At 47.7% G+C, this 15,298-nt stretch overlaps 1 protein-coding gene across 2 annotated transcripts in view; it reads left to right on the forward strand.

The window, feature by feature from the left end:
- The window catches only part of KLB (klotho beta), a 44,057-nt gene that overhangs the window by 15,207 nt on the left and 13,552 nt on the right, over positions 1-15,298 (forward strand). For both annotated transcript variants that reach the window (XM_002709391.5, XM_051842457.2), the window contains exons 2-3: positions 10,434-10,944; positions 12,617-12,885. In XM_002709391.5, coding sequence (XP_002709437.3) covers positions 10,434-10,944; positions 12,617-12,885 — 780 coding nt within the window. The remainder of the gene's footprint in view (positions 1-10,433; positions 10,945-12,616; positions 12,886-15,298) is intronic.

Genomic DNA, 15,298 nt, shown 5'->3' on the forward strand with positions numbered 1-15,298 from the left:
CAGACTGAGGAGCAATGCAGCCTGGGTATCCCCCTCCTGAAATTGGATGCGTTCCCTAATCTGTCCACCCCCTCGGCTTCCTCACCTTTGAAGTGGGAAGGGGCCAGTGTCCGGCATAGCAGGTAAAGCCGCCACCCACAAACCCAGAATCCCATCTTCTGGTCTCTCATGTGGGTGCAGGAGCCTAAGCAGTTGGCCCATCTTCCACTGCTTTCCCAGGCACATTAGCAGGGAGCTGGATCAGAAGTGGAGCAGCTGGAACTCAAACCGGCACCCATATGGGATACCGGTGCTGCAGGTGGCAGCTTTAACTGCTTCGCTACAGCGCCAGCCCCTATGTTAGTTCTTACTGTTTAGATCATTGAATTTCAATGGTTCTGAATTTAACCACCACTATTTTGTATTTGGTCATGAAAGTCTCTCCTAAGATCCATATAACTATTACTTGAAGGTGGTGCTGCCCTAAATACTATGGGGGCACTGCGCCCCTGCCTTTTCATTCTGAAATTGGCCTTGGAGTGAAGATTACCATCCCCAAGGGAAGAGAGTCAAGTGTAGGGGTGGTGCCTAAGAGATAGTCTCTGACAGCACTGAGGAAAATATCTAATCCCAACGCTACTGGTTAGAAAAAAAAGAGGCACAAAGCATTAAACAAAAATGCTACATGCTGTACTAGACAACTGGACAAATACAATGGTTTTCAGAACATCCCACTGTGCTAGCAGGTCTTCCATGACCTTTCCAGGTAGTTTGGAATTCCATTCATGTGTGGATATTTTTCTCTCGGTATTTAAAAGTGGGATAAGGTGGTAGGCATTGTGGCCCAGCAGGTTAAGCCACTGCGTGGGCCATCTGCATCTGTATCAGAGTCCCTGGGTTCAAGTCCCACCTCTAACCCAGCGGCCTACAAATGCATGCCCTGGGAAGCAGCAGATGATGGCTTAAACACTTGAGTCTCTGCCACCCACATGGGAGACCTGGTTTGAGTTTCTGACTTCTGGCTTCATCTTGGTCCAGCCCTGGCTCTTGCAGGCTTTTGAGAAGTGAACCAGCAAATGGAAGATTTCTTTCTTTCTCTCTCTCTCTTTATTGTTCTGCCTTTCAAATACATTTTTTGAAAGTACGCTCCTTCTAGGACTCTAGATCTCTTAATAACCAAGTACAGCAGAAAGAAAATATAATTTTACAACAGTACCTTGGGGCTCATGTCGAATGGCCTTTCTCCAACAGTTTCAAAATGAGAAATGGCAGCACACTGAGAAAGCGGGATGGTACTGTCAAGTGATTGGAAAGGCCTAGATCCCACTCCTAGCTCTGCCACTCTCTGGCCTCTGTAAACTTCAATGTCTTCTCTAAAATGGGAAGAATAAAGCCTGCTTGCTGAAACTGTACTGCCAGCACTGTCTAGCAGGTGGCCAACCAACTGGCTGATCCATTGAGGCCGTTCGTTCAGCAAGTGCTCTACAGCACGAGGCCCTTCCCTTCCCTGTGAGCAAAGAAGACACTGCCCCTGCACTCAAGAAGTTCCTAAGTGGACAGGTGTTTGGCCTAGCAGTGATACCAGTTGGGATGCCCTCAGGCCACATCGGACTCCTTGGGTTTAATGCCCAGCTCCAGCTCCTGGCTCCAGCTTCCGGCTAAGGGGACCCTGGGAGGCAGTGGTGATGGCTAAGTAATTGGGTCCCTGCCGCCCATATGGAAGGTGAGTTCCTGGTTCCTGGATTCAGCCCTGACTTGGCTCCAGCCAAGCCCCAGGCCCAGCCTTTGCAGGTTTGGGGAGTGAACAAATGGATGGGAGCTTTCTCTTCTCCCTGTCTGTCTCTCAACTAAATAAGCTCATGAGCCAGGAGTGGATCTACAGTTTGTGGACCTGAAGCTTCTAAAATCTGGAGGCCCTCTTTAAGGAAAAACATACAAACTTATGAATGCAGAAGTTTACACAAATGCAAAGATTTAGATTGAGGAAAAAAAATCACAAAAAATTACTACAGCCTTTGAAGATTCAGATTCCTATGGCCCTTTTAATGAATTTGCTAGAAATGCTTACCTAGCAATGCTTCCAACAAAACTTGGCTCCCCAGCCTGCCCAAACCATTCAGTGAGGTCCTGGGCCAGTAAGGGACCCGAAGCTTAAGCGCCATTAGGCCAGTGGTAACTCCGCCTTTGCTGTAGGCCCTGAAAGTATAGGTCTCCATTTTAAAATAGTAGGGGCAGGGCTGGCGCTGTGGTGCAGTAGGTTAATCCTCCACCTGTGGTGCTGGCATCTCATATGTGCGCCGATTCTAGTTCCAGCCGCTCCACTTCCAGTCCAGCTCTCTACTATGGCTTGGGAAAGCAGCAGAGGATGGCCCAAGTCCTTGGGCCCCTGCACCCACATGGCAGACCAGGAAGAAGCACCTGGCTCCTGGCTTCAGATCAGTTCCAACCAGTGTGGCATTTGGGGCGTGAACCAATGGGAGGAAGACCTTCTCTCTGTTTCTCCCTCTCACTGTCTGTAACTCTACCTCTCAATAAATAAATAAATAAAATCTTTAAAATAAAATAGTAAGGGCTTTGCAATGGCCAGGTGGTTCCTACATTGACCTCCCTTAACTCTTTATTCCTGAATCCTGGACAAAGGCTTCCAGTCACAAGCCCAGGCATTTGAGCTTCAGTTACACCCTGAGGTATGGTCCTTTTGCATGGAAAAATTATAACCAGGACCACTGTTGTTAATAACATAGAGCTCAAAACATCATCCCAACCTCTACAAAGTTGTCCTCAGGCAAAAGAACTTGGGTAACTCAGCTATTTACCAATATTGATTTCTTCGAACCTCGCGTCTAAACAGGGAATCCCACAGATGGTCTGTTTAGTTTAATTATGAACTATATTCCAGACCTTTAGTCCTTTGGATTGCCAGGTGTAGATTCTGGCTTAACTGTTAGTTAAATTTGGTACTATTACAAATGGATTTAGAATTCTATACTAAAAGAATCCTTGTTTTGAAGGGACAAATATGTTAGAGGTGAGTTTTTTTTTTTAATTTTTTTTTTTAAATTTTTTTTGCCAGGCAGAGTGGACAGTGAGAGAGAGAGAGACAGAGAGAAAGGGCTTCCTTTGCCGTTGGTTCACCCTCCAATGGCCGGCGCACCGCGCTGATCCGATGGCAGGAGCCAGGAGCCAGGTGCTTTTCCTGGTCTCCCATGGGGTGCAGGGCCCAAGCACCTGGGCCATCCTCCACTGCACTCCCTGGCCACAGCAGAGAGCTGGCCTGGAAGAGGGGCAACCGGGACAGAATCCGGCGCCCCAACCGGGACTAGAACCCGGTGTGCCGGCGCCGCTAGGCGGAGGATTAGCCTAGTGAGCCGCGGCGCCGGCCAGAGGTGAGTTTTTACACGATTCTTATAGGGAAATCTTGAAACAACACAAATTGAAATAAATCAATGGCTTATTAGAATGACTTGAAAATAGGAGAAAAACTTATTTAAGTGTAATTACTGAGTTCAGAGAAAACATGAACATTGGACCACTAACAATGGGATGGGTAAATATTTTCTTTATAAAAGGTGGTAACTTTTGTGAATATTTAAATTCTCCGCTAAGAATAATGAAGGTAAAGTTGTTTTCATAACAACAGTCCCAGAAAACTTTTTAAGGAAACAGTAGTTACATGATTTGTAGCAACTGCATACCTTAAACACCCAATAAATACTTGTGGGGTGTGAGACGGAGGCTAATCTGAAAGAATAGTATTGTAACCAGCATAAAACTTGAACTAATACAAAAAAGTGCTATGTGGCTACAACATGAATCAAATTGAAATTAATCCCAGCCTGAAAGGACAAGGAATACAACTCAATCACCTGCAAATAATCAATGAAGACAAACATATGTAACCAGGACACTGGAGCAGTCAGGGCTTCAGAGCTACCTGCCGAACGCCCTTCATGCCCACACAGACTTTTACCCTCATTTGCACAGCAAGTTAAATTACCTTCTGCTTTCTCTTTCAAAGCACGTCACATCAACATGTGTGTGGTTTCCATGGGGTCTTCACATGCGAAGACTTCAGAGAACTCATGGAAAATGCACACGATGGAACAAACATGCATGCATTTCAAAGGTTTTTTTGCACCAAAATAAGCTTGTATTTTAATTATTCCATTTTACCATATGCTTTTCAAATTACTTTTATATTGTTTCTTTCCATCTTCACCACAGTTATCCGGGTGTTTAATTTTTAGCTCAGTAGAGTGAAAGAGGGAACTGAGTTCTCAGGAGGAAAATGATTTGTCCAAGATGGCAAAGCCGGTTAGTCAGGAGCCAGTGTCAGAACCTAGGTGTCCTGTGCTGAAAGCCAGCGTCATCCCCCTCTAGGGCCATGTGGGTGAGCAGCACCTTGATGTTGTTCTCCAAGGCCATTAACCTGCCAGTAGAACTGTGTGATGTCTAAGAAGACTCACACCACAGTACGAATCCGGGAATACTGAAAACAACACGGTCTGTTTCTGGAATAAAAGAAAGGAAACAATTCAAATAAATTTAAAACTATATGTCCAAAGTTAGTTGTTGCAACATTATTTATGACAGGTGGAAAAAAAAGAAAGAAAAAAAAAGCTCATTTCTAGAAAAGAGAGAGATGATGAAGAACGTCATATTTCGTCAAGTTGGTGCTTTGCAGTACAGTCAGGATCAGTATGAAGACTAAAAACAACATGAAAACCACTTGATTGTAGCTAGAAAATGTTATTTGGGAAGGTTGGTGGGGAATGCAGAAATTTGTAAATATTTCATTAAGGTTGTGAGTTATTAAAAAAATTCTCTTTCACCTTTTATTCACTACTTTGTTAAAGAGCTTCAACAGTGAACTTTACAGTTCACATGAAGATATTATGTGGTTACAGCAATGACCAGTTTAGAAATCTGTTAGCAATGGTTGCAGGCCATCCAAGACCCATGTATGATGCATTAGGTTTGTTCACCTGTCTACAACCCATCCTTCCCACTGGCGGCCAGCGGTGTCTTCCTGACCTCTAACCCTGTCTCCACCTCTGTTTTGAAAGTTGTGCCTGCTATCTTATTTGCTTCCTCTCATGCACCAGAATTTATCTGAGTCTGCATTTCCAAGGGCATCAAAGGGAGCAGCCATGTTAGACTGGAGGGGGAAGAGAATGGGCTACTAGGCCCCCGGCTGTCTCTCGATGACATAAGGCCCTGATAGCCAGCTCAACACGAAAAAGCAGCTCATTTCCCCTTTAAGCTATGGAATCTAAGGAACAAAGGTTGAAGCTCCCTTAAATCAATCATTCCAAAGGTTAGATGGCCTTGTACAAGGTAGAGGGTAACCCTGGAAAATGGGAGAATGGCTGTTGTGCAAGGTGGCAGGGCCCGGGTTGCATTGCCTTACCAAGCCCACTTTAGTTTTTTCTCACCAGGCATCCTTTATGAGCATCAGACCAAAGAATGCCCATAGATAGCGCTGTTTCGTCAAGATTGATGTCGAGTTATAACCGTGAGTGCTGTACAGACAACCTCCCCCACATTCCCTACGTGAGAATGGAGAGGCTTTCTTCAGCTCAGAGCACAGATAACCCTAGATACCTTGATAGCCTAGGCAAACAGCAGCAAAGGTGACAGAGACCCAGTGGAACATGAAGGTCACCTTGGGGTGTGACAATGCCCGCATGTGTGTAATCCGAAGACTTACTTGAGAAGTATTGCAGAGTCATACCTGTTGTCTTCTAAGATACCACCAGTTCACATTCAAAGGCTGACATCACCAAGACTTTATCACCATTTGGGTTCTCTCTCAATAATCATAGAAATATGCAATAGAACATTTATTCTGAAGATGCCTCCTCCCAGCCCCCGGCCCCCTGCTTGCAGGACTAATGAACTCCCATTAGGACCGGGTTAATACATTTACCCTGATGCCATCTCACTCTCCCTTTAGTGTCTGGGGACCTAGCAAAGCAGCTAGGTCATGGCTCAGAATCTTGCAGGTGCTCAGTGCTTTGCTGGTCCCGCATCAGGGGCATCCAACAGCCCTGACAAGAGATGCCGATCGCTGTGTCTTCTACGGATAGGAGCAAAAGGCTCCCAGGGGTGAAGAGACCCCTAGAATAAAGCAGAGTGCCCCCCCCAACTTTGAATCCCAGCAATGCACAATTGCTTTTGTTTGGAATCAGAAGGTAGAAAAGCAGCTCTCGAGACTTTCCACTGGATAGTCCTGGAAAATTCCAGAATGCGTGGCTGAGACCATTTAAGGCAGAAGCTGCCCGGGGCTGCCCTGTGATTCCTTTCCGCAGCTGTACTCAGGCTGGGGGCAAGGCAGGAGGCCCTGGTAGAGCACTTCTCTGGGAGGAAAGCATTGCTAAGGAGCCTGGGGAACATGTGGGCGCTCAGTGATTCCAGACCCTTCCAGGGAAAAGCAGCAGGGACAGGCAGGTAAAGGTAACACCTCGAGGAGTCTGCCCTGCAGGGAAAGTGTTACGTGAGCTTTTCCGGCATACAGCCGGGCAGCACCAGTTTTGGAATCCTCACCCCTACCATCAATGCCTACCTGCCCCACCCAGACAGGATTCATGGAACACTTTTGGTGTCTGCAAGCTCTCTCAGGTCTGCATTCATTGCCCACATTTGCTTGCTTTTCACCTACAAAAAGGCAGTTTCAGATCAGTTCATTCTGATGCAAAACATTTCCAGTGAGGGGGAAAAAAAAAGCTAAGGAATAAAACTGAAAGCAAACTCTGTTGCTTGAAAATAATTAAGGTTTGGGGCCAGCGCTGTGGTGCATTGGGTAAAGTCACTGCCTGAAGCACCGGCATCCCATATGGGTGCTGGTTCGAGACCCGGCTGCTCCATTTCTGATCCAGCTCTCTGCTGTGGCCTGGGAAAGCAGTAGAAGATGGCCCAAGTGCTTGGGCCTCTGCACCTGTGTGGGAGACCCGGAGGAAACTCTGGGCTCCTGGTTTTGGACTGGCACAGCTCCCGCCATTGTGGCCATCTGGGGAGTGAACCAGCAGATTGAAGACCTCTCTCTCTCTCCCTTTACCTCTCTGTAACACTGCCTTTCAAATAAATCAATACATATTTAAAAAATGATAATTAAGGTTTGTGCATTTGTTTTAGATATAGATACCAAATAGAAAAGCCGGTGGGGTTGGGGGATTTGTTGCTATCGGAAGATTCTTCAAGCAATCTCTGTGTCAACCAATACAGATGTCTGTCTTTCTTCATTTGATGAAGGTCAAGGATCCAAACTTATCCGAAAAGCTAAAGAGGCACCATTCATCCCCACAGGGATGGGGCAGGTTTTGCAGCAACTGGTGTATGCGGATTATACAAACTGAAGAGCAGGGGAAGTGCTAAAATGTCCCCGCACCGGATCCACATGCCGCACCTGATCTGTATGCACGCGGCAGCTCAGGCTTTGCTGTAGCCTCGAGTGGACTAGTCCATGTTTTAGGAATTCTGGGTGAAACCTAAACCTCAAAGGGAGAGACTGCAGCTTGGCCTTGCTGGAGATGCTTCCATATTCCATCTCATATTGAGGCTCCTTGTCATACTGAAAATAAGTAATTCAAGTAGATTTACACAATAACACATGGTATTTTGAATACTGACTTTTCTTGCAGGCTTGATTTGCCTGGTGACCAAAATATTAGTGACTAATAGGTCATGAAAGGGGAGTCAAGTTAACATAATGTCGTATTTTCCACCTGGTGTAAAAATGTCCCCCTTCCAAAGTCCCTGCGATGAATGTAGTCCTAAAGAACTCAGCAGGCCACCCTGGAATTCACTCCCTGTTTGCTGCAGAATGTCCCGTGCTCTGGGTGTTGGGTAGGAGTCCTGTCTACTACCCCAGTTAATTCACTTTTTTTCCGCCTTCCTCATAAACTGGTTGTCTCTTGAAGAACTCTTTTTTGAAAAGTTCATGGAACACAACTTGTAAATCCTCCCACGCCTGAGGGGTGTGTGTGTGTGTGTGTGTGTGTGTGTGTTTAAAGGAAAGCCAGCAAACTTCTAAGACAGCTGCATAGTAGTATTTCAGAATCACACTTGTAAGTGTGAAACTAGTTATGGATTCCAGTTTAGCTCTTTTGCAATTGTAGAATTACATTTTTGCTGTTGTTATACTAGAAAAATTTCTAAATGTCATGCTGAAATAGAAGCATGTATTTTAACAGCTGATACAAAGGTAAATGAACACTTTTAAAAATGTGTGCCGTATGTTTTATTTTCTCAGACTCACAAATATGAAAAATCACCTATAGTGGAAGTGATTAATAGTTTATGAGCAAGTTGATTGGTCACACATTATGCACAAATGTTGACATGCTACAGAATACATTATTGTACTTGTGAAATTCTCCTGTGTAACAGTCTGTGGGGATAGCATGGTCTGCATATTGTTATTAAAGCAAGTGAGGGAGCCGGCGCTGTGACCTATCAGGTAAAGCTGCCACCTGCAGTGCTTGCATCTCATATGGGTGCTGGTTCAAGTCCCGGCTGCTCCATTTCCAATCCAGCTCTCTGCTATGACCTGGGAAAGCAGCAAAAGATGGCCCAAGTCCTCAGGCCCCTGCACCCACATGGGAGACCTGGAAGAAGATCCTGGCTCCTGGCCCAGCCCTGGCCATTGTGGCCATCTGGGGAGTGAACCAGTGGATGGAAGACTTCTCTTTCTCTCTGCTGCTGCCTCTCTGTAACTCTGCCTTTCAAATAAGTAAATATATCTTTAAAAAAATAATAAAGTGAACACACTGAAAAAGAAAAAAGAAAAAAAAGGCTCACATAGAGACTAAGAGACCTAGGGGGAGACATCAAGAGACAAGGAAATCCACTGTGAGAAGAAGCACAGTGGCCATGTCACAAGTCCGTGACGGCTGGGACAGACAAGTGACCTTGGCCTAAACTTCTTCATTGCAGTCCTTAGGGTTCATCCCTGCTTTGACTAAGGCTCATGACTCTTTGCTGAACCAGGCCCTCTGTCTTTGAGTTATTTTTTAATTTAATGTCTTATTTCATGCAGCTTTCTCTCACATGTCTCTTCTGCACACTCAGTCTGAGTTTCCCAATAGGGAACTTTCTGAGGTCAAGTTCCTGCGCTATAGATTTCAGTTTCTCAGGGTGGAACAAGCTAAGCATTGAGTAAGTGCTGAGTAAGTACCTGTTAAATCACTGGAAACCATCAAGAGGCTGTGTTACAAGACAGCTCAGTTGGAAATGCAAACTCTGGGAAGAATAATACTATGCATCCATTGGTACATCCATTGGTACTTCTTCCTCTGTGCTCTGGCTGATGCTACATGTTTCATGTATACATAAGCTCCAAATCTGACAAAGGGCATCATCATTATTATTATTATTATTATTATTATTATTATGAACCTCATTCTGCAGCTGAAAATACCAAGAGATTTCAGAGAAGCTAAGTGTCTCACCTAAGGCCACACAGTAAGAACTTGAGCTTCAAGTCCAGGCGAGCTGACTCTACACCTCAACTCTACACACTGTTTTTCCACTTTGGGCAGGGCCTGCCACCTTTGCAAAGCATTGCAATAATAGCTAAGGCTTGTGTGGCGTTTTCCCTGGGCTCAGCACTGTTCTGAGCTGGTTACGTATGTTAATTTACACAAACCTCACAACAAGCCTAGGAGGTGGGCTCTATTATTCATTTACAAGCTGTGGAGCCTGAGTTGTCTTAGACTTCTGAGTGAGGATCAAAGAGAGATTCTGTAGAACAGGAAAGAACACCACTCTGTGTCTTTTCAAGTGGAGGAGGAAATCCTATAATCCACCTGGTATCTCACCTGCACCCTGCCCCAGGAGAGCTCAGGAAGGGAGCGAGCAGAGAAGCGAGACAGAGCCTGCACTAGGGACTAGGGCCCTTTACCGACTCCTCAGCAACCAACCAGGAGAAGCTGAGGCTGGAAGCACGGGAGAAATGAACACAGAGCAGCCTTTGTGGGCAGCCGGGGTGCTCGGCAGCTTCCTCCGAGTCCCCCTGTGCCTTGTTACTTTTGTCCGTGCAAAGACCCTCTCCCTGCCACGTTACAACCTTTGTCAAGACAATAAAGGGGCCGGCGCCATGGCTCAACAGGCTAATCCTCCGCCTAGCGGCACCGGCACACCAGGTTCTAGTCCTGGTCGGGGCGCCGGATTCTGTCCCGGTTGCCCCTCTTCCAGGCCAGCTCTCTGCTGTGGCCAGGGAGTGCAGTGGAGGATGGCCCAAGTGCTTGGGCCCTGCACCCCATGAGAGACCAGGAGAAGTACCTGGCTCCTGCCATCAGATCAGTGTGATGCGCTGGCTGCGGCGGCCATTGGAGGGTGAACCAACGGCAAAAGGAAGACCTTTCTGTCTCTCTCACTGTCCACTCTGCCTCTCAAAAAAAAAAAAAAAAAAAAAAAAGACAATAAAGGTTAATGGTTTTGTTCTTTCTTATTAGGCTCATTCAAAAGTCTGGCACAACTACAACAGGAATTTCCGTCCGCATCAGAAAGGCTGGCTGTCGATCACGCTGGGATCCCACTGGATTGAGCCAAACAGAGCGGAAAGCATCGTGGACATACTCAAGTGCCAGCAGTCCATGGTCTCGGTGCTGGGCTGGTTTGCCAACCCGATCCACGGGGACGGGGACTACCCAGAGGTGATGACAAAGAAGCTGCTCTCCGTCCTGCCCGCTTTCTCAGAAGCAGAGAAGAACGAGGTACGAGGCACCGCAGACTTCTTTGCCTTTTCGTTTGGACCCAACAACTTCAAGCCCTTAAACACCATGGCTAAAATGGGGCAGAATGTGTCACTCAATCTAAGACAGGTGCTGAACTGGATTAAACTGGAATATGGCAACCCTCGAATCCTGATCGCTGAGAACGGCTGGTTCACAGACAGTTACGTGCAAACAGAAGACACCACAGCCATCTACATGATGAAGAATTTCCTCAACCAGGTTCTTCAAGGTTGGTGACGCACTAGCTCAAGTTTTTAAAAGCTTTTTTCAAAAGATTTATTTATTTATTTGAAATGCAGAGTTATGAAGAGAGAGGGAAAGAGACAGAGAGCACTTCCATCTGCTGGTTCACTCCCCAAGTGGCCACAAAGTCAAGAGACAGGTGCTTTTTCCAGGTCTCCCACGTGGGGGCAGGGGCCCAAGCACATGGGCCATCCTCCACTGCTTTCCCAGGCGCATCAGCAGGGAGCTGGATCAGAGGTGGAGCAGCCAGGACTCAAACCAGATCCCACGTGGGATGCTGGCTCCGCAGGTGATGGCTTAACCCGCTATGCCATGTGGCTGGCCCAGAGAGAGAGGTTTAAAGTTTCCTGACAGTGGTACTTTATCCTAAGATGCAGGAAGCTTATCTTGAAATCGCGTGACTGGAGAGCTCTGACCCCTGCTTATCTCCTCTTCCCTTCCCCATTACCCGAGCAGTGGCATCTCCAGGGGGCTGCCCCAAATAGTGGCGCACCCAACAAGCTCCGGTTGGGATGGTTCTGTCCTCCACAGGGCTGCTGTCCATTTCATGCGAAGCCAAGGGGATTCTCTGTGTGTCCTTCAATGCTGTGGCTCTCTCTAGAACTCATGAGTCCACAGGAAAATTCCCCCCTTTTGCAGAGAAATCCTCAGGGAGGTCAAGACCCTGCTGCCCCAAATTCCATGAAAGGAGCGGCATGAAACAAAGCCTTGGCAGCCACAGGACACGTGCACTTGGGGCCTCCAGGGCAGAGGGCATGGCCCGCAGAGCCTGGGTTGAATGCTACACACGTGGCCAGCATGGCATCCACTCCTGAGGGTTACCACTCTGCCTCTTCTCCGGACCCTACAGCACAAGGGCTAGAAACCAGGCCTGTTGAAATGTGCGTATCTTCTTAGAGTCTCTTGGTCTGGATTTTCCACCAAAATCCAGGAAAAAAGAATTGTCAGGGATAAAACCCCGAAAAGGCACAAATGAGGCACGCCGAGCAGGGAAATGAAAGCTTTAAGAAAAATGATTTGGTTCTTGTTTTCACTGCTGCCGTTGATTTTCATTTCATTTTTAAACTACGAGCTCTTGAGCCAGCATTTTAACGTGAGGCTGCTCCTGCAAAGGCTGATTTTCCAGTCCTGTCCGTCTGTGAATGAGGAAGCTGAGGCCACGAAGCTTGCAAGTCCTGGGCCCTTTGTCTTCAGCACGGCCAGCTCTCCACCGCTCTGCCTCTTTGCCCTCCTTTTAGACCCACATTCGCTGATGTTAATTCTAAGAGCCAATTTTGGTCCCTGTACGATCATTTCCTACAATGCACAGTTTGTCCACAAACTGGAATCCATCCAAACTTGAAAGGAGAACTCCTGGGTCCTGAGCAGACATCTGCATTGGTCCCGAAGGATTCCAGAAACAAGCATGCCGCAGGACCCCGATTTGCACACTGAATCTTGAGAATATTTTATGTTTGTCCTTTGACTGTGACAGTCATTTCTCAGGAGGGGAGTTGGCGGGGGTGCCATTTTGGTGGAAAATAATTGCATTTTCTGTTTGATAGAACACATAGGCTAACAAGAAAAAAAAAAAAAAAAGTCGGTTACACAATAGGCAGTCCCCTGGCAGGAGCTGGTGTTGAGACCTCTGACCATCCTGGTTTCCTTTCTCTGTGCAGCAATAAGGTTGGATGGAGTCCGAGTGTTTGGCTACACTGCCTGGTCTCTCCTGGATGGCTTCGAATGGCAGGACGCTTACAACACCCGCCGTGGACTGTTTTATGTGGACTTCAACAGCGAACAGAGAGAAAGAAGGCCCAAGTCCTCGGCGCATTACTATAAACAGGTCATAGGAGAAAACGGCTTCACGCTCAGAGAGGCCACCCCGGATCTGCAGGGGCAGTTTCCCTGTGACTTCTCCTGGGGCGTCACCGAGTCTGTTCTTAAGGTGAGTGTCCGCTTCTACACTGACCACTAAGTGGGGCACACAGCACCCGGGACTTCCTTTGATTTGCTCAGGGACAGTGGAGACCCGGTCATCGTGGTTATCTGGAGAAAGAAGGAGAGTGAGGTAGAAGGACACAGATGCTCACAGGAGCCCTCTGTGGGCCAGGACTCACACTCATGAGAAAGACAAACAGGCCGCCCTCAAGGAGCGTGGCCCAGAGGGCTCTCACGGCCATTCCTGTGAGGCATTGGTTCACAGTGTCAACATTATAGGGAAAATTTTTTTTTTAATTTTTTTGGGGGGTTTTTGCCAATAACACACTTTTTTTTTAAACAACCTTTACTTAAGTAATTAGTAGATTCGGGTCAGGACTTCCCAGTGGAGCCTCCCCACGTGTGTCATTCGTCACCACCTTCAGATGTTTTCTTGAACATCACCCTCCCATAAGGCCCCTCTCCACTTCCAGAATCATAACCCCGTCCCTCTCACCCCCATCCCTCTCTCCTGCCTCGTTTTCCCTCTCCACCGTGCATCACCACTTGAACCTTTTTCTTACTTATCACCCGTCTTCCCCTACTAGAACACAAGTTGTACGAGGGCAGAGCCCTTTGACACTTTGATGCCTGCTGTATGCCTTCAAGAGCAGCCCTGAGCACAGAGCAGCTCCTCACCCTTCAGAGCCAAAAGGAGATGAGCTTTCAGCACCAGTGAGGCCTCCCGCTACACGAGAGGAAAGAGACCAGTCAACTTGCCCAGGACAACACCAACCCATGAAGGGCAGTCCTCCGGCCGCCAGATCACAGATGCTCTTTCCAAAATAACAACTAATTTAAAGTTCTTCCGTGATGCCAAGCATCTCTCTACTTTGGCTTAAAACCCACTTGTGGTCGTTAAAGGGACTGAGGATTTGGGAGGCTACATCACGTGCCCAGGCTACCTAGGTCTGTCTCGGGACCACTGTGCTACGGGACCTCACAGCACCACACAATCGCCTATGGAAAGGCATCCAGGTGTACAAGGGATGGGGCCAGACAAAACGGTCCAAACCATGAGCAGGCAAAGTTCATAGGTTGTGAATCTCCACCTCTGTGGCTATTTAAACAAGCTCTAAGTAAAGGGTCAGAGGTGATAGAAGTTAGAGGCGCAGCATAAACACAGTGACTCAGCTTCGGCGCGCGCCCCCTGCAGAGAAAATGACTGCAGTTCCTACCTCCTCCTGCAGGAGGCAGACACAAGCTCCTGTTTCCTGCTACTGCCAATGGGTTCATAGTTTTCACTGCTTTGCTTTGCTCTTATTCTCTTTTAAATGTTTATTTATTTGAAAGGCAGAGTTATAGAGACAGGGGAAGAGAAAGAGAAAGAGAAAGAGAAAGAGAAAGAGAAAGAGAAAGAGACAGAGACAGAGAGAGAGAGAGAGAGAGAGAGAGAGAAATATGAGATCGTCCATTCATTAGTTTACCATTCATTGGTTTTACCATTGGTTACCATTCCCACACAGCTAGTGCTGGGCCAGGAGCTTCCTCCAGGTCTCCCATGTGGGTGCAGGGGCTAAAGCCCTTGGAACATCTTCCACTGCTTTCTCAGGCCATAGTAGAGAGCTGGATCAGAAGTAGAGCAGTTGGAACATGAACAGGTGCCCATATGGGATGCCAGGCACGGCAGGAGGTGCTTCACCCACTACACCACATCACAAGCCCTGCTCCTCCAATTTTTTTTTTATTTGACAGATAGTTAGACAGTGAGGAAGAGAGACAGAGAGAAAGGTCTTCCTTCCGTTGGTTCATCCCCCAAATGGCCACTACGGCTGGAGCTACACCGATCTGGTCTCCTATGTGGTGCAGGGCCCAAACACTTGGGCCATCCTCCACTGCCTTCCTGGGCCACAGCAGAGAGCTGGACTGGAAGAGAAGCAACCGGGACAGAATCCGGCGCCCCAACCAGGACTAGAACCTGGGGTGCCGGCGCCGCAGGCAGAGGATTAGCCAAGTGAGCCGTGGTGCCGGCCCCCCTCCAATTCTTTATTTTGAAAAATTCAAACTTGTACAGCAAATACACATATTCCCTTCATCAAGACTGAGCAAGTGCTGGCATGTCGTCACACTTGCTTTATCTCAGCCTCTCTCTTTCATGAACCATTGGTAAGTTAAAGACATTATTGAGGGGGTCAGTGCTGTGGCGTAGGGGGTGAGGCTGCCACCTGCAGTGCCGGCATCCCATGTGGGCACCTGTTGGAGACTCAGCTGCTCCACTTCTGTTCCAGCTCTCTGTTGTGGCCTGGGAGGGTGGTGGAGGACGGCCCGGGTCCTTGGGCCCCTGCATCTGCATGGGAAGACCCAGGGGAGGCTCCAGGCTCCTGGCTCCTAGCTTCTGGCTTTGGATCAGCACAGCTCCAACTGTTGCGGCCATCTGGGCA

This window comes from Oryctolagus cuniculus, chromosome 2 (genome assembly GCF_964237555.1).
Source record: "Oryctolagus cuniculus chromosome 2, mOryCun1.1, whole genome shotgun sequence".
Taxonomy (NCBI): Eukaryota; Metazoa; Chordata; class Mammalia; order Lagomorpha; family Leporidae; genus Oryctolagus; species Oryctolagus cuniculus.